The 20292-nt window shown below is 34.7% G+C and overlaps 1 protein-coding gene across 1 annotated transcript; it reads left to right on the top strand.

The window, feature by feature from the left end:
* The first annotated feature begins 4591 nt into the window (after nucleotides 1-4591).
* On the top strand, nucleotides 4592-6246 carry LOC141485947 (uncharacterized). Its single transcript, XM_074183656.1, has 3 exons — nucleotides 4592-5110; nucleotides 5170-5391; nucleotides 5449-6246. The coding sequence occupies exons 1-3, from the start codon at nucleotides 4940-4942 to the stop codon at nucleotides 6094-6096; spliced, it is 1041 nt and encodes a 346-aa protein (XP_074039757.1). The 5' UTR covers nucleotides 4592-4939; the 3' UTR covers nucleotides 6097-6246.
* Nucleotides 6247-20292: the final 14046 nt, after the last annotated feature.

The raw sequence follows: 20292 nt of genomic DNA, 5'->3' as shown, positions 1-20292 counted from the left end.
TTGCAAACCAAACACCAACGGAAATTCAACATGAATGTTTGGGCTGGTATCATAGGAAACCATCTTATAGGACCATTCGTTCTACAGGACCGATTGAATGGAGAACGTTATTTGGAGTTCATTCAGAACGATTTGAATGGACTTTTGGAACATGTTCCATTGCAAACCCGAAGAGATATTTGGTTTATGCATGATGGCGCTCCTCCTCATTTTAGTTTGATTGTGCGTGACCATCTGAACTATATTTTCCACAATAGATGGATTGGTAGAGGTGGGCCATATTCATGGCCATCGCGGTCTCCGGATTTAAATCCATTGGATTTCTTTCTGTGGGAGCATCTAAAAAGCCTTGTTTACGCTACACCTATTCACACAAGAGATGCATTGTTGAATAGAATAACATTACATTGTGAAGCCATACGAAACGACCCTGGAATGCTATTTTAAGTACAGAGAGGGTGTCTTCGCAGACTAAGAAAATGTATAGAGAGAGAAGGTGGTCATATCGAGCAGTTTCTGTAGCGGATTTTTCATTTCTGTTTGCTCTTGAGGCTCTTGAGTTTCGTTAGTTAAACGTGTTTGCATTATAAAAATTCGTTATGAACATTTTACCTATCATTTCCATTTTCCTTAAAAACTAATATTTTCGAATAATGGTAAACATCTCAGGATAAATGTTGTTGAATTAACGTTATCATTATTATTTCTGCTTTGATAATTATTCATTTCAAATAATGGTGGACGAGCGGGTTTGATGTCGTCGAGTGAAACTACATTTTCATCAAGACTCGTTGCTCCGATCGACTTTCCACACGAGTACTTTTATTCATAAAATTGTCCAAGTAACCTTAATTTGTTGAAAAATATTGAAAAATATCTGTCATTTCAAAGTTTTGGGGTGTGGACCATCGGGGGTAGTCCGTTCCTGACTTTGTAGCAAAACAACTGACTCCTGCATGAAAGCTCATCGAAGGAATTCATTTGTTTAGTCAATTACCAAAATTTGGATGATTTTGAATATTCACTTGAAAAGTTATCAAAGAAAAACATTTTTCATTTTGTAACTTCGAGGGCCCTTTACTTGGTAACGAAGGATTTTAGGAAAAAAAGTTATATGAAGTACTGGTGATATTTTGACCCCATCTATACATTCCCGAGAGGAAAAGAGGAAGTCCAGGGACACCCTGTATATTGTATAAAACAAAATCACCCGTCGTGTTTGTTTGCCTGTCTGCCTATCTTAACACAATGAACTCAAAAACTATTGAACGGATTTTTTTGAGGTTTTCATCAATGGACAGATCGATTCAAGAGAAAGGTTCATGCTTTTTTACTTTTAAATTATTTTAACAATGTAAATTGGTAATATGATGATATCATACGTAAGAGGTCAGAGCGACGCGGCGGTGCTACCCTGCGGACTTTCATTATAGTTGAAGGAAGGGACGGTAGCCAGTTGGTTAACGCGAGTAATTTATTCTACTCATACAATGGGAAATGTTCCTCCTGACGAAAATCAAGTAGTTTTCATAAAAGAGCTCTAAAACAATGCATTTTAAACTTATCATTTCAACCTTTTTCTTCAAAAAATTATTTAGATACTTAAAAAAGAGGAATGAAACATTTAAAGGGATTCGTTTCTATTTCAGCATTGGCAACATCGGTTATAGCTAATAAAGTACAACGAATCTGTTACCTGTATGAGACAAACAAAGATGACATATTTCAGAGGCGTGCTGTTCTGTTTACTTATGTTCCGAGTTCCAAGACATTCTGTGACATATGACATTTTGTGCACCTAACCTATCTTCCTCTATATAAATAAATAACAAAACAACTGTTGTTTATGTGGCTTGTGGAGGTGGTATTGAGCTATAATTTATATTTTGCCTCAATTGTTGATTTATAAAGATACTTTTCCTTTTTTAAAGTAGAATATCTAGGTACGTATGAATTATTTCAACTTGATATAGGTGCTATTGCCAATATGTGAATTAGAAACAAATCTCTTTAAAAATTAAAACCCAACATTTGAAACATCAATTTGAATACTTTTCGAAGTGAATTTGACAAATTCATGAATTAAACTGAACTTTATTTTGTTCAAACTTGCATTTGCTGTAATAACCCAAATTGAGGAACATTCCCCATTGATAGTACAATTCCATAATAGTAGGCACTAAATTCTCAGAAATATTACTGCACTCAAAAGAAAACATTGTTATTAAGATTGTGATTCTATATATTTCATCATCATTTTTCCTCATCTGTTCAGTATAATGTCCATCGCCACTGCAAGAGACATTAAGGCAAAAACAACACAGTCATTTCTGAGGATTTGGTGACTACTATTTTGGAATTATCTACAGCTCGCACAGTTTCGATATCTGAGGATTTCCGTTTGTGAAGCAGCGACAGCTTAACGAGAACATATTTTCAACAGTAAATTACTCTGATCACTAGCATGAATTCCAAAAAGAATGCAATTGATTTCATCAAATCTATCACGTTTAATTAAAAACAAAGTCTATTCTAAATGAAGTTCATAAGCACGCTGATGCTCACTACTATTGTGAAAAGTGCTATTTGTACTTGCATGATGAAACTCTATACGTTTCACCTCGTGTTCATGAACTGTCATCTCTACTCCATTTAAATCGCGCGTTCCTTTTTTATAGCTGTTATGAAGGACATGAATCGGAATCCCTGTGTGCAGTAAATGTTCGTTGTTTCAGTCTTTTTTGTCCGCCGTTTTGACGAGCAGTGCCGTTATTTCCAGATAAAAGATTGCTTAATTCCAAAGGAAGGTTTTGATCACCAACGACGCGTTGATAAAAGTCAATTTGGAAACAGGAATTAGATAGCTTGAACCGACTGCGAGTCATTTTTCCAAGGAAATGACTTCAGTTAATGAAATTAAAATCGGAAATAACGTTCGAAGGTTTCCACGAGGAACATTGAGAGATTCGTGGAATATATTATTTAATAATGTGATGAGTTCAGAATCTCTTTTATCTTCATCAATTCTTTTTTGTTGCACTTATGATGCACTGTTTGGAACCTTTGGTGTAGTACTGAATATTATTGGAGTTTTTTCCCAACACCAAATCTTTATTTTTAACACCTCGACACGTGTTTCGATCACCAAGTAATCATCTTCAAAGAGGAAGATTAAAACTAGAAACCCTATTTATACTATATAGGTAACCCATTCAGGCGTACCAGCCATACAGGTATACCAACCTAAATTGATTTTACAATTTTGCCTTATCTATTATTTTACAATATATATTTATATAAAACAATTTTCAGCTATATAAAAATTAATTTCACAATATTGCCTATATGATGAGTTCATCATATTTCATATTATTTGCACTTATATATCCTACTAATTTCATTCATATCTAAGGCCATTGAGTATTTGAGAGGAGGAGATGAAAGCTTCTCTCACAAAAAAGCTATCTATGGTATCGACAAAAAACTCAAATAATGAAAATCAAAGATATCTCTTGTGAAGCCCAGCTTTACGAATAACTACCGTTGGTACTCTTCTTTATCCTTAATATTCTTTGTTCGAATTTTCTCTGTATCATGGATGGCATTTTTGCAAGAAGAGTTATCATCGTCACGTTGGATCCATGGAAGATCGAAAAAGTGTTGCCTAGTAATAAATGCAGGGCTTTCGTTTAGTAGTAATAGTATCTATCATCTAGTCACAACTTCTTGTTGCAAGTTGAAACCATCTGGTTCACTGTTTTAAAGAGTTGAATTAATTTAATCTTTCCGCATAGTGAATCTTGATGTTTTCTCTCCTCTAGCGTAGTGCTGAAATAGATTAAGCTATATAGAGCGATCGATAAACACCTATAGACTTGAAAAAATGGTAGAGTTATACATTGTACCCTACCAATAGAATTCAATTTTGTTTCCAGCTATAGTTGTATATTAATTCCAGGTATATTTTTTATGACTTTGAATAAGTTTATTTGAATTACTAAAGAAAATAACATTTATCAGTTATATTAATCAGTTACATAACACATTTATAATATTACATATTCACCGGTGAATAATGTGCTTGGGAATATGTTCATAGTGATCAGATAGAATTCAGTCAGGCATACCTCTTGATTTCGCAATAGATACCAGGCATCACTATAAATAAAAAAAAATATTTCCAATTCAGGTTATGAATATTATAATTTCTTCTAATAAAAATATATAAAATTTTGCAAACCTGTAAATACTGATTATGTTTCAGTATAGCACTTTAAATAGTTATTTTTAATTTGTTCAACTATTAATTGAATATAGAACCTATATTGAATAGAGGATGAAGAAAATAACTTTTGTCTAATTTGTACTAAGATTTTAATTTGTTGCGACTTGTTTAGGTTTGTTAAACCATTAGCAAGTAAATCAGTTATTTCAAAAATGGTTTAAAAAACCGAATCTGGTCGTAACAAATAAAAATCTTATTAGTAGAAATTAAAAAAAGTTATTTTCGTCATTCTATATTGGTTACTTTTAACAAAATAAACAATTAAAGGTTCCCATTTCCAAAACAATCAACCTTCTGTGATATAATAGTTATTTATGTATCAAGGGAATTAGGAGGGCCTTAATTACCGATGGCAAAGTTTGCGTCCCGAGGGCCTCTGGCCCGAGGGACAGCAATTGCCTGAGGTTATTAAGGCTCATTAATTCCCGTGGTACATAGATAATTTTATTTCTGACCGATTTCAATAAAATTTTGTTCATTTTTGAAACGGAAAAATGTACCAATTCATTACCTTCCCGGTATATTTGAATCAGGTACCGTTGATTATAGTAGAGTTTTCTTGTTGCTAGGTTGTTGCTATGTTACTTGTTTATAAACAGAACTTTGTTATCAAGCTGTGTTTGCGGTGAAAACGTGTTTTCTACCCCAAATATAATGGAGGATATTTTGAAAAAAGCTGAACAAGCAAGAGAATCATTAATTCCATCGAAAAGTGAAGCCGTATACCAAAAAGAATACAAGATATATCTGGACTGGCTGACACGGAAAAATGTTATGCCAAAAGATGTCACTGAAACTGTATTTCTGGCATATTTTCAAGAACTGGTAAGGAATTTTCTATGTTTTTCGGTAGATTTGGTAGTAATTGTGTTTATTCGTTTCAGTCAGAAACGTATAGTCCGAATTCTTTATGGACTAAATGGTCAATGCTAAAATCGATGGTGACTATACATGAGAAACGAGATATCACCAAGTTCAATGAACTACAGGCTTTTTTGAAACGGAAGAGTAAGAGTTATAAGCCGAAAAAGTCTGCTGTTTTATCTCCTAAAGATGTTATCAGATTCCTAAAGGACGCTCCTAATGATATTCATTTATTGCATAAGGTAATTTTTTTCTTATTTTCCTTTTTGTGTGTATTTATTTCCTTTTTTTTGTTATAGGTTGTTTTGATTATGGGTTATTTTGGAGGATGCAGAAGTCAGGAACTTTTGAATATGAAGATATCGGATATAGAGGACCGGGATTCCGTTATGGTAGTGAACGTACCGGAAAGTAAAACTGGTGTATCGAAGAAATTTACAGTTGTGGATGAAAAAGAGTTCTCCGCTTTGCCTTTATTAAGACTTTATATGTCTTTGCGTCCTAAAGGTATTGAACGATTTTTTTTGAGCTTCCGACAAAATAAATGTACATCTCAGCCAATTGGAAAAAACATGTTTGGGAAAATCCCCAGCAAAATCGCAATGTATTTAGGATTGCCAAACTCATCTTCCTATACGGGACATTGCCTTCGTCGCACTTCTGCTACTGCTCTAGCCAATGCAGGAGCAACTATGACTAACTTAAAAAGACACAGAGGTTGGGAAAGTTCCACGGTGGCGGAGGGGTTTTTGGAGGATAGAATCGAATTGAGAAATAAAACGGCGCGTATGTTGTCTACTTTGTCATCAGAAGAGGCAGGTACCTCGACTGTAGTGAACAGAAGCTCCAGCCATACAAAAGAAGAAATTGTTTCCAGTGGCGGAAGTAATTTTCAGGGAACATTTCAAAATTGTACATTTATTATTTGTCATGATGTGAATAAATAAAATATGGTTCAGTTTTCATTTCTATTTATTTTTACTTGTGAAAGGTAGAGGGAATTATAAAATCTATAATGTCCCAAGGGAGTTATGACCCTCTTTATTGATAGCGTAACTATGACGATATAAGCTTATAATATCCCGGTCAGAAATAAATATATATTAAACACGTCTACGCCCGGTGACATACATCGCGATTTCCGGTTTTTTCCTGAGCGGTTTCCGAGCCATTTTTTCTAGCGCGATTTCTGAGCGGTTTTTCCAGCACGGTTTCCGAGCGGTTTTTTATTTTCATGCCAACCCCTGCATTTGAATGAAATATGACAGTGTTTGCGATTTTCAACAGCGGCGATTTTTCACAGCCGACCGGTCGTCGAACTCCTAGCGTCAATCGGAAGGCAAGAGCGACCAAGTAAAGGGATAACCTAGGTAAACGAATGGAACTGTATTATTTCAGAGTGGCAGTTGCGATTCGAGCATGAAAGTGAAAACTTTATTTCGTAGTATAGATAATTACCCTTGTTTGTGAGACAAAAGCGAGTATGTACCATAAATATACAGGGTGTCCCTGGACTTCCTCTTTTCCTCTCGGGAATGTATAGATGGGGTCAAAATATCACCAGTACTTCATATAACTTTTTTTCCTAAAATCCTTCGTTACCAAGTAACGGGCCCTCGAAGTTACAAAATGAAAAATGTTTTTCTTTGATAACTTTTCAAGTGAATATTCAAAATCATCCAAATTTTGGTAATTGACTAAACAAATGAATTCCTTCGATGAACTTTCATGCAGGAGTCAGTTGTTTTGCTACAAAGTCAGGAACGGACTACCCCCGATGGTCCACACCCCAAAACTTTGAAATGACAGATATTTTTCAGTATTTTTCAACAAATTAAGGTTACTTGGACAATTTTATGAATAAAAGTACTCGTGTGGAAAGTCGATCGGAGCAACGAGTCTTGATAAAAATGTAGTTTCACTCGACGACATCAAACCCGCTCGTCCACCATTATTTGAAATGAATAATTATCAATGCAGAAATAATAATGATAACGTTAATTCAATATCATTTATCCTGAGATGTCTACCATTATTCGAAAATATTAGTTTTTAAGGAAAATGGAAATGATAGGTAAAATGTTCATAACGAATTTTTATAATGCAAACACGTTTAACTAACGAAACTGAAGAGCCTCAAGAGCAAACAGAAATGAAAAATCCGCTACAGAAACTGCTCGATATGACCACCTTCTCTCTCTATACATTTTCTTAGTCTGCGAAGACACCCTCTCTGTACTTGAAATAGCATTCCAGGGTCGTTTCGTATGGCTTCACAATGTAATGTTATTCTATTCAACAATGCATCTCTTGTGTGAATAGGTGTAGCGTAAACAAGGCTTTTTAGATGCCCCCACAGAAAGAAATCCAATGGATTTGAATCCGGAGACCGCGATGGCCATGAATATGGCCCACCTCTACCAATCCATCTATTGTGGAAAATATGGTTCAGATGGTCACGCACAATCAAACTAAAATGAGGAGGAGCGCCATCATGCATAAACCACATATCTCTTCGGGTTTGCAATGGAACATGTTCCAAAAGTCCATTCAAATCGTTCTGAATGAACTTCAAATAACGTTCTCCATTCAGTCGGTCCTGTAGAACGAATGGTCCTATAAGATGGTTTCCTATGATACCAGCCCAAACATTCACGTTGAATTTCCGTTGGTGTTTGGTTTGCAATATCCCATGGGGATTTTCTTCGGCCCATATATGGAGATTATAAGAGTTGATAACTCCATCTCTACTGAAACCTGCTTCATCAGTGAATAAAACTCGATTAATAAAAGTCATATCCTCTCTTTGCCTTTCCATGAACTAATTGGCATATTCCAGTCGTGCTGGAAAATCTTGAGGTGTCATGCCATGTACCTTCTGGATGTGAAATGGGTGGAGCAGTTGTTCCCTAATTATTCTATGAATAGTGGACTTGGATGTATGGAACTGTTCTGATAGATTTCTGATGCTCATTGAAGGATCATCAGCGACGGCTTCCAAAATATTTTCCTCCAATACAACGGTACGTACTGTCCTAGGAGCGCCCTCACCACCTCGTTTTGGCAAAACTGTACCTACAATAATATCGAAATAAAACAACGTGCTCAAATTAATTATCAATTATTACATACCTGTCTCCCTCAAGCTGCGATCGACACGCTCGAATGTTTCTCTTGACGGTACCGTTCGATTGGGAAAATGCTCGGAATACAGACGACGAGCTTCTGCAGCATTACAAAATGCTCGTCCATAAAATACATGCATATCTGCATATTCATTGAATGTAAACTGTTCGGCCATATCAAAAAAATTCCAAATATCCTATAGAATATTGACAATACAATGATAGTCATATGACAACGCACCACTCAACAAAACAAAATCGCATTCCAGTTTCTCATTTTTTATCAAAACTTTCTAAAAGGTTTTTTTGTCAACATCTGTGAAAGAAATGGAATATAATTATTCCCTGGATATTTTTCACCTGATCATGTGCAGCCGTTTTTGTAGTTCATTCGTTTGCTTTTTATTAGTATAGTAAATATTTTTTCCGATGTGCGTTTTTTCAGCTAAATTTAGATTCGTGTTAAAGAATTTCTCCCATAAAATTATAATTATCAGTGAAACTCCTCAACAGTTTAGCTGTGAAGAAGAATTTGAAACATTCGAATGTTGAGTTTCATGAGATTCAGATAACTGATCAACACGAAACGTGAATATTCCACACGTATTATGTACATACAAAATATGGAATGAATTCGATTAGCTTGTTAGTTTAAAAACACCACGAATCTACAGAACTTGATATTTCTTTTGAAAAAATATCTGCTATCACAATTGTGACTTAAACTTCCATATAGGTACTGTACTTTTTGTTTACGACTTCATTTTAGCATACTTTGTATTATTCCTGTTATAAATGTTGTTGAATTAACGTTATCATTATTATTTCTGCTTTGATAATTATTCATTTCAAATAATGGTGGACGAGCGGGTTTGATGTCGTCGAGTGAAACTACATTTTTATCAAGACTCGTTGCTCCGATCGACTTTCCACACGAATACTTTTATTCATAAAATTGTCCAAGTAACCTTAATTTGTTGAAAAATATTGAAAAATATCTGTTATTTCAAAGTTTTGGGGTGTGGACCATCGGGGGTAGTCCGTTCCTGACTTTGTAGCAAAACAACTGACTCCTGCATGAAAGCTCATCGAAGGAATTCATTTGTTTAGTCAATTACCAAAATTTGGATGATTTTGAATATTCACTTGAAAAGTTATCAAAGAAAAACATTTTTCATTTTGTAACTTCGAGGGCCCGTAACTTGGTTACGAAGACTTTTAGGAAAAAAAGTTATATGAAGTACTGGTGATATTTTGACCCCATCTATACATTCCCGAGAGTAAAAGAGGAAGTCCAGGGACACCCTGTATATTTTGATTTCATGCTTCTCATAAGATATGTGTCGGTCATGTCTCCCGCTAGAAGAAATATGAATTCAATACAATATTTTATGAGCCTGAACTAACCTCATCAACGCGGATAGGTACTCTTCAGGTGCAATCTTTCTGTAGCAAAGGTCGAACAATTGCCACGAGTTCATCGAACGACTTTATGGACATTTAGTAATAGGCAAAAAACTTGTCTGCATATTCTCTGATTTTTTTATAAAACAGAAAACCTTTTTTCCTAGTTCCTCGATTGGTGGTACGGGTGCACGTTGTACCTCCTTGGGTGGCTTCTTTCAGCAAGATCACCTTCTGCTACAAAAGGAAACCACCATTCGATGGTGAAATATCGCAGCAGCAGCAGCAGACTTCACAGTGATTGCTTTGGAAGCGCGAACAATACTAGAGGACGACAAGGGAATATTCCGCCTCCTGTCAGAAATCCGCACTTCCAGGAAATCGCTCGGAAATCGCGGACACTGTTAGATACTCACTGTGGCGATTTTCACCCAGCAATTTCCGCTCGGAAACCGCGCTGGAAAAATCCGCTCGGAAATCGCGAAATATGTTACCGGCCTAGGTCCTCTTTCACGAATATCCAAATTACCACTGCAACTGCAATACTATAGTCAACAATGAGAACGAGTAGTAGCATTGCCTGTATTGGCATCCCAGTTTAGTGAGTAGTTTCGGTTTACATTGAAAAACTGTGATAGAGTAGAATTTCACACTAAACTATATTCCAATTCGAGGTTCAGTAATTGTACACGAAATCACCCGAATGTAATTTTTCACGAGGGCTGTAATGAGGACAAAATATTACTGCTATGTACTTCAAATGTATTCAAATTGAGAATTTTAGAATTATAAGTTCGCAATATCTATTACCAACGAAAATTGGGCAAAATATTTTTAAAATATTATGCAAGGTGATAATATGATAGTATAACGATGTTTGTGCAGCACATTGCGTAATAATATTTGAGTGTCTATGACATGTAAATGTGTTTGTTGGTCATTATGGTTTTATTTAATTCCTTGGATTGAAAATAATAATTTAATCTTTAAAAATAAATTCCAAAATTTTTCAATCTTCGAAGTGAGAGAAATACAAGTATTTATAATAAGTAAAGAATATTTTATTGAATGTTGCTATTCTAGTTCATGAGGAGACGTGTCAATATCTTTATTCATTGCAAATTGTTCAATTTGTTGCTCTTTATTATCGTTTAATTACTATATTTCTTGCTCCACCTTATGCTGCACGTGATCAGTGCATTTTTAAACTTTGACGTGATGCTATCGTTTTATGAAATATGCTTTTTATCTCAGCAATGTCAATGAGGTAGGTCCGCAACAAAATTTTTCATATCAGCCCAAAAAAACTCAATGGAATTAAGTTCGCACTGATGTGATGGTAGCCTTAAAACAATTTTATATTTAGCTTTAGCCATTTCATCAATAATACATTTGACATATCTTTTTGTTTCCAATATCTATTGCTAAAAGTTCCAGAAGAAGTAATGTTTCTTCAAACGGGAAACTTTGAACATCAGATTTCCTTGATGCTGTAGTTTTTTTTCCGGTTTCCTATGACATGGAGCAATGTGTAATACAAGAATACAGTTCATTAAGTTTCCGCAAAATGTTTTCGAACTACTTATAGATATATATATATATATATATATATATACTTATTCAAAGTCATAAAAAATATACCTCGAGTTAATATACAACTATAGATATACAACTTAAGTATGATTCTTCAAATAATAAATAACATATAATGTACATAACGAGGTTGATACTTGTAATAATATACAATATATAGTATATAAAATATACTCTACTCATATACATAAGAATGTAAACTTTGTTTAATGAATCAATGTGCATTTTAGAATTCTATTCTTACTGTAACTCACGCTGTTTATACCCATATAACTATTAGTTTTCAACTTTTATTTTTCATGAGAGTTTTAAAACACTGACCTGTGAGGAAATTACTGACAAATTATTCAATCGTAGCAATATTAATCACTATACACATCAGTTGAACAGACACAAAGGAATTTAATATAATGATGTTAATGAAACCATTTACCCAATTAGAGACATATGTGAACTGTAAGTAATACGTTTGAATGAAAAACTGTAATGAAAGTCTGAATAAAGCAATGTTGTCTAATGGTGACTTGCTGTTTTGTACTTTGGCCCATTTATCTCATATAGTAGAATTGAATACCTCCTAATACCAAACAATTTTTGAAATGGAACGTTGTACTCGTCTGTCAATGCTGCATTCACATCACTTCGTCAAGTAAAAAAAAATGTATGAAATAATTATTGAAAAGGTGAGTTTCCCGGACCCAGGTTCTTCGAATCCAACTTAAGATTTTCATATTCCTTTGAAGACGAGCTCAGCAACTTGAGCTCTTCTCTACCCTGGATACACAGCGGCATCTACTTGGGTGGAGTTTTTGTTATCCGAGTTTCTTTTCCATTGTGCTTTCTGGCAAAAGCCAATAAAACTCCTTCAATGAAACAAAGGGAGAAACGCCTTTTGGCGTAGTTGAGAATTCTCGACTTTATGGACGTGGACTGGACATGGACATGAACTGGACATGAACTGGAGAAGTCAAAAATTAACTCCAGTTGGGAAGTTATAGGTAATTATTTCACAGAAAGGGATAGATTCAATGAATACAGACAACAACTGATATTGTTTGATATTTCATCCCAAAACCTTTCCAACTTTGGTATGTGTTTATATGAAACAATAAGTCTTTCTTCTTAAAATTATTATGAAAATATCTGAGAACAGAGCCCAAACACAACGCATTTATGATTCAACGCCAAACAGCGGTATTTCGACCCGTCTGATCAGTGATGCTAGGCTGAACCACAAGTGAATTGCTGGGGTCAACGTCACTGATAATTCCGACAACGTGGCGCGCGTGACATCACCCGGCACGCTGGGCGCGAAAATACGAACAGAAAAAAATTTTTGGGAATGTAGTCAAAAAATCGCGGTGTTCGTAGAACGAAAGCCTTCAAAAAGTAAAGATAAGGGGGGCCAGCATGGAAAAATTAGGAACCGTGAGAAATAAAAAGTCGATTGAATTTTTAAAAAAGGTGCCCATTATAGAAATTATTTGAATGACTCAAAATTTACGAAATTTCGTTTACGTCGAAAAGAACCATAATTTGTCAATATCGTAACCTATAATTTTTTATTCAAGGAGATATTGAAAAACAAAAAACATTTTCCATTGTCACTTCTCGAACTGTAGAAGATTGCAAATTGTCACTCCCATGTTTCGTATCCCAGATAACATCACCACTTTTGAATTTTTATATGGACCTAAAAAAAAGTACCACCATGAATTTTCAACATTTTGAAACGTCACTCAAATGAGCTCTTAATTTAATTGGATTGTCCATAAATAGTTTGCCTGTGATACAGTTCCTCACATTCGCAAAAAATATATCGAGCTATCTCTGTCCCTTCGTTGCAGCTGGGCTATTAGTTGTACAATCCTCGCAATGGTCAGTGTTCAGTAAGTTACCCTGTGATAGTTCTGGGCCAATTTGTGCTTTGTTGAAGCAGTTTTTCTGTCGGTCGGTCCCTCTATCAAAGTTTTCCCATGTATACCAAATACTTTGGTACCTTCACAGCTGGTTCAGAGTCCATATGTGGGGACCGTTGGGCACCCATAGTTAGGTTAGGTTAGGTCTAAAGCGAGTGGGCCTATTCGACCCTCCACCGCAACCCGCAAGGGTTTATTGTGGCTCACACCTATTAACACTCGGCCAAATGAACCCAGCTTCTTAACGAAGCCGATTAGTTTGTATGGTGAGGGGTCTTTTAGGTCAGATGGTGAGAGTACGGATCTGCCGAACTCCAAGAACCTGATTCGGTCCCTATCGGGCCAGGCACAAAGTATGTGCTCTGCTGTTTCATCATTTTCCAAACAGATGCGACACACACTGTCTTCCGACAGTCCGAGTTTCTGCATATGATGATTCAAATGACAGTGACCTGTAAGAAGGCCTATTAGACATCGTAGTTCATCCCTACTGTAGTCCAACAACTGTTTGGTATCAAGCTTCAAAGGATGAATAAATGCCTTGGCGTGAGCCAATCCTGGAAGATTCTGCCAGAAATCCATAAATCTTCTTATCATGCAGGCTTTCAATGTTTGTTTGGCAAAGCCTAAAGCGATGCCAATGACAGGTTCTGGTCCGATGAAGCTGCTTGCAGCAACCTCCTTTGCAAGGGAGTCAGCAGCTTCATTGCCTTCCAGGCCAGTATGGCCAGGAATCCAGACCAGAGACAATCTGTTAAGTCTTCCTATAGAGGAGAGTCGTTTTTGGCAATTTGCTACCAATTTAGACGTTGCTCGGTAGGAACCAAGAGCTACCAACACCGTTTGACTGTCCGAGAATATTTTTATTGACTTGTGGTCATCCATAGTTCATCAATATAAGCTAATATCTGACAGAATAATCAAGGTCATGCATAGCTGGGCTTTTGGACATTCTGATTCTGGATGGATGGTACCTGCGACATCTTGTTTCTGTACCCAAAATGGAATTATTGTGTACTGGTTGCTCCCGAACGCCTCATCTAAAGCAGCCATGTGTCGTAAGCATTTTCAGGTCACTGGAAGTTGATTGGAAAAATGTTCTCCAACATTACACTCAAAAAAGGATCTCAGTACCAAGCAAAACTTCTGCTCGTTTTTCAAAGACACTTTTTGAGCTGTGAGTGAAAAATGGAATAAAAGCATGTAATCTTTATCCTCTCAACGAAAATGCTTCGACTCATCGACGAGCAGAAATCGAGCATAGCTCGGATGATAACAAAGAAAATATCCCATCTAAAGACGACTACTTAGTTGCTAAAATAGCCGTTGCATACACCATGAATGACGCCCTAAGGCTTGGAGATTTCCAAAATTACCTGGAACGAGGAATCTGTGCGGAAGGAAATAATTTACAATAAAATTACAAAGAAAATAAAAATAAAAAAGTAAAAAAAAATTAAAATTAATCCCTTTCGTTATATAAAAAAAATATATCAAGTTGTTCAATTACTGGTGAGGAGATGTTCAAAGAAAGAAAGAATGGGTATATTTTTTAGGAGAGATTAGTTTTTGGGAGAAAAGTTTTGTCTTTCCACATCTTCAAGCTATTGTTTTCAAAATGAACTATTAACAAAAATGTGTAGATCATGCATAGAAGTTACTTTCAGATCAAAACCGGAATGAAAAGCCCTTTCGAAACAACTACTTTTACATGAACACTGAATTACACAAAAAAACGTTTTTTCTAAACAATTATTTCCACGAGAACATTGAATTATGCAGATATAGTTTTTTCTATTCAGTTCATACTCCAAATAATCTTTATGGAATTGAAACATATATCATTCATAGAAACGATACACGATATAATATGTGAAAGAGTTACGATATGAAATATCATTCACATGAAATACTATCAGTCTCAAAGGCGTGCTTCGAAGTTTTGGAATAAAACACATTATGAGAACTTTTTCGAATAACAAGATGAAGCACTCGTTTTAAAATGGAGAAGTTGAAAAGCCTATTTTCCTCAAATCGTTGAATTATTGTTATATTTTTTATTATTTTGTAATGCATTCTCATTTTAGGAACTTATATATTTTTTAGGAAAATTTCCCTATATTCGCGATAAACTTCTCATATTGTGAATTCTCATTTATGTCTATTGACTTTGTTGAAATAATCCACAATGGAAACAAAATAAACGGAATATTTTGTTTGTGGAATGTTGTTTATTACATTGTACGGCAATTGTTTGAAAAAATTGTTGAACAGATTTGCCACTGTTTCGGCATTGTCTATAGGCTCTCCACCGTCAACGAAAAGAGAAATATTATTCGGATAATTACATTTTTTTGGTTAACTCCTTAACTATGGCCCAACACGTTTTATTCAAGTTGTCGGTGTTAGATATTCTATTTTGATAAAACATTTTCTTATTTTCTACAAGTATTTTGCTGACTTTTAGATGACATTCAATTAAGAAAATTGTTTCGATATCCTGTATAAATCCTTCAAATCAGAGCTTGAAATTTTTACTTCTGAATCTACTCAACCCTTATTTTCTAAACAAATAAATTTAGTTTTTTACGAAAAATTGTTTTCGAAGTGATATGTAAATATTTTGTGAAAATATGCAAAAGCATCATCAATATTTTCAATCTGATATAAATTCTGCCATTTTTTTCTTTACTTATTTCACTCGAAAAATTATCCACCTGCCATGCTTTATATGATCGTCCTTGATACGATGTTTTTGAGTCACGGATTACTTTATGTAATCAGCATAAACAGCCTTATGATCTGAAAAGAGGTTATCAAGTGCATTTACCTTTCCCGTTAGAGGAAAATTAACAAATAAATGGTCAATTGTGGTCGCAGTGGTGTTTGATATTCGGGTTGGTCCATCGATAATATCCCTGAGTCCGTATGAGTTACAAATGTCTGCTAATTTAATATGGTTTAAATCATATTTATGAGAATCGAGATTGAAATCTCCACCTAACACCTAGAGAAATCTGTGTCCAACTAATAGGCCTGAAAAGCCCATGGAGAAGTTTGAAATATTGCGAGCCCCTTTATACGTTACCTACTGCATTGAAAACTAAATGAATAGCAAAATTCCAGAGTATACTTATTTGAATATTATCCAAAATAAGATGAAGAAGTAGAAAGCCCGCAATCTTTCTTTGCCAAAAACGAATCTCTTCCAAAAAGATAAATCTTTTAATTTGAAAAAAATTTTTTTGACCATGTTTTTTTTCGGCTCATTGGGAAGTGTCAGTTGTATATTTAGAGGCTTTAAATGAAATCCGCTAACTCACATTTACCCCCATTCTGAAAATAAGTATTGATTTCCAATAGCCGTATTCATAAATTCACCACAGAGAAAAAGAGAATATCGAGTTCTCATTCTATACAGGAAATTTTGAACTGGTTATAAGTCAAATAACGTTAATACCAAAATCTGCAAAGTGAAAAGTTCCCCATCATGAAAGATGCTTAAGAACTTCTGAAATAATTAACATGCAATTAAAAAGTTTCGATACTCAAAACTGCCTGAGGTATCATTAGGTATGCTAAGTAAATAATCGATAAGAAGTAATTGTTCAAATTCCTTCGAGACAGTAATGAAGATTAATTCCTGATTCCTGCCCCATTCCGATATAGAATTCCTTGCAAAATGCTCTAAATTGAAAAAGTTGATAGTGTTTGAAATTCCTTCAATACCAAGAGATAATTTCGTTAAAATAAAGAATGAATATGAGGGATACAATACTCTTTCCGTAGTTAATATCAGTAATTGTTGCAGATTACGATTTGAAATTAATCATCCTTCTTATACGTAAAACCGGAAAATAAAATATATGAGTTTAGTATCGAGAAAAGTAAAAATGTTTTCAGACTTGAATTTCACGGTTAGAAAACACAAAGACATATTTGCGAGAATAATACTTCTTACGGATTTTCGTGAACTGCAATTTTTCAATTTATTTGACATCTATCTCTTTCAATCTTATTCAAATGAGAATGCAATATGATGAGCACTTCGGTAGGACTGAATAAATGAAATGGATAGAATGTAAGCTAATCAAAGTAGAAGACATTGAAATGTTAATAAAATGAAAAATTATCACTGGAACTCAGTGAATGAAGTCTAGTTAAGATCAATTCCACTCATATCTGATCAAAAAGGAAAGAGGTTAATTTGAAAAAAAAAGTCAAAACGTCAAATCAAAAGATATACAGAAAGTGAGAAAATGATCAATTTTTCAAAGCGGAATATTAATGTTTAATAAGGATATCGGATGCTGTCAAATTATCCGTCATCGAATATATTTATTGAATGAACTATCGACATTAAGAATTCTTGCTTCTCTCAGTCCGGTTACTCAGGAACAATACATCCCTTCCCATTAAATATACAGGTTCTCACCCTAGGGTTTTTTTTATTTAGATTTCAAACCGCATCAACCACATAGGGTTATTAGCGGCGGTACATATGAGATACAGTTCATATCGGTATACATTAAATTGAATTAAATATATGGATTCGTTTGACATATTTCATTACATTATTCCATTCTCTATTTAGAATGGTGGATATGTCTCCGGTTAGCTTCAATTCGTTTACCTCTTGTTGGTGCTGTTGACACGTGAATAGGTGTTCCACTGTTAGGTCCATGTTGCAATTTTCACATTTACTTCGAGCTTCCTTTTTTAGTAAATGTTGGTGAGTGAGACGAGTGTGTCCAATTCTTAGACGACTTATGGTTATTTGATTTTTTCGACTAAGGGCAGCATAATTTTTTATTTCCATGTTGGGATTTATTTTGTACAGTTTATTGGCAGTTGAAGATTGCCATTTCTGCTTCCAGATAGCGTTTATGGAAGTTTTTATCTGACGATATATGTCTGTGTGCAGTGTTTTTTCAATTGTCACTGCACTAGTGTTTGAGATGGTGTTACATGCCAGCATGTCGGCTTTCTCATTTCCTGGTATCCCAATGTGTGAAGGTATCCAGATTATCTCGACTCTTTTTACTCAAGCACTAAACCTTACAACTTCTGTTCGAAATCCTATTTCCAGAAATCATGAAGGTAACTCAAGGCAGTTGTTTTATACTCCTCCAAATATACTTCTCTTATTCTTGAGATCCGGGATTCCACCAGTCTCCAGCAGACAATTCCACTTTCTGCTTCGATAAGTTTGCTGGAGGTTTAAATGAACACCAATATTTCTTAAGCACAATCATGTCGCTAGAATTGCAAAAGCCGCTTCTCAAAAGCTTGGAACACTGTTCCGAACCAAAGAACTGTACACACCTCAGCAACTTTTGATGCTTTATAAAGCCCAGATCAGACCTCCTTTGGAGTATTGTTGTTTGGAGTATTGTATGGAGCTCCGCCCCCAAGTATACCCTGAAGCTGCTGGATTCCATCCACAAAAGAGACATCTACCTGATTGGAGACACTAACATCACATGCAACCTTGATAGTTTGGAATATCGAAAAAAAGGTTAGAGATTTGTCTCCCTTCCAGAGTTGGGTAGTATCCGAATACTTCTGTATTCGGATACAGTATCCAGATACTTTATATGTATTCGAAAGCTGTATTCGGATATTTTTCAAATTTTGTATTCAGTATCCGTATCCGTGGCCAAATTTGTAAGTATCCGAATACCGAATACTTTTTTCGATCTACGGATACTTTTAAATTATTCGATGAATAAGAACCAGACCAAACAGCCCCATTTTATGCAGGCGTATCTTGTCACATTTTGTCGGGCATCTTCGAAAACGATGAAATACAATTTCAGCACTTTGCTACCTCGAAAAATGAGTTATTAGAGTGCCTCATATATCAAAAAAGTGCAGTACACCCCACTTGGGGTTTGTTTTCTTCCGTTTACGGGGTTGGGACACCCAAACTCGAAGTTTAGCGTCCTCACTAAAAGATACCAAGTACCAATCAATATCGTTGAATCACAATCTATGTCGTATGTGCGTGGCCATTTTGTATCAATTTTTTAATAACTGTGTATAATTGAAAATAAAATATTCATTTTGATTTTAGTTGTTTTTTAGTTTTCCAATATTACTGTATTTATGACTAAATTGCAATAGGTAGTTTGTTCAATAATTACCTTAAAGTCTTACTATTTTTTTGCATTTTTTCAACAAAGAAATTTAATATTGCTATGTGTGAACTTGAACTACATATCGAACGATGAATGCGAATGTGATTTTTATAATTATTATCGTCTATCGTGCAATTTAGATAGATTATTATTATAGATATAAATGTCACATCTAGCATGTGGTAAAAGATAAAAATATATTTTTTTCACTGAAATTTTCTTTGTTTACAAAATAAATATAAACAGTTTTTTGAGTTTCTTTTATTTTCTATCTTTTTTTATCACTTTTTGTTTTTGATATTCATCCCTAGTATTTTTACTTGTATACATTAAAAACTATTTTAACCAATTCTAAAAGTATCCGTAAAAGTATCCGAATACTTATATCCGAATACATTTCTAGGTGAAAGTATCCGTAATTTTTTAAAAAGTATCCGGATACATTGAAAGTATCCGTATCCGGTATTTGGATCCTTTTTTCCTGTACCCGACCCAACTCTGCTCCCTTCAATAGATACTTTCACGGGAAGTGTTCAAGTGAATTGGCACATTTGATTCTATCAAGAGCGGTTTTTTATGTTCAGATTGTGTCGCAATCAGCATTAAATGAAATATGGAAAAATGAAATGTTACACATCTTCAATGACATTGTCATACATAATTCCTCGACACATCCCTTCAATAGTATAGATGCACTAATCATTAATGAACAGTGGAAATATGAGGGCCCTAATATAGAACCGTGAAGAACTATATGTTATGAATGTTGTTGTAAATCAAACATATCGACAGTTCAGAAATGTTTTTATGAGTTCTGTCAATGAAAAATATTCCTTAAAGTACGATGAAACTGAATTATATGTTTACATATTGATGTTCGGAGTCGCTTCGTAAGTATGTAGGGAATTCAAATAAACACGATTTTAATTGCAATCTCTATGGTTTCTTATGAGAAGCTATTT

Source organism: Leptinotarsa decemlineata, unplaced genomic scaffold (assembly GCF_025532065.1).
Source record: "Leptinotarsa decemlineata unplaced genomic scaffold, Ldec_3_MD MMD2_tig00026340_RagTag_RagTag, whole genome shotgun sequence".
Taxonomy (NCBI): domain Eukaryota; kingdom Metazoa; phylum Arthropoda; class Insecta; order Coleoptera; family Chrysomelidae; genus Leptinotarsa; species Leptinotarsa decemlineata.
Note: the sequence above shows the minus strand (reverse complement) of the source record. Positions and strands in the feature narration are given on the sequence as shown.

Excerpts from the sequence above, each read along its gene's own strand:
- LOC141485947 (XM_074183656.1), top strand. The coding sequence starts at position 4,940 with ATGGAGGATATTTTGAAAAAAGCTGAACAAGCAAGAGAATCATTAATT. Across the intron at positions 5,111-5,169 it reads TGGCATATTTTCAAGAACTG|TCAGAAACGTATAGTCCGAA; the intron begins GTAAGGAATTTT and ends TATTCGTTTCAG. Across the intron at positions 5,392-5,448 it reads ATATTCATTTATTGCATAAG|GTTGTTTTGATTATGGGTTA; the intron begins GTAATTTTTTTC and ends TTTTTGTTATAG.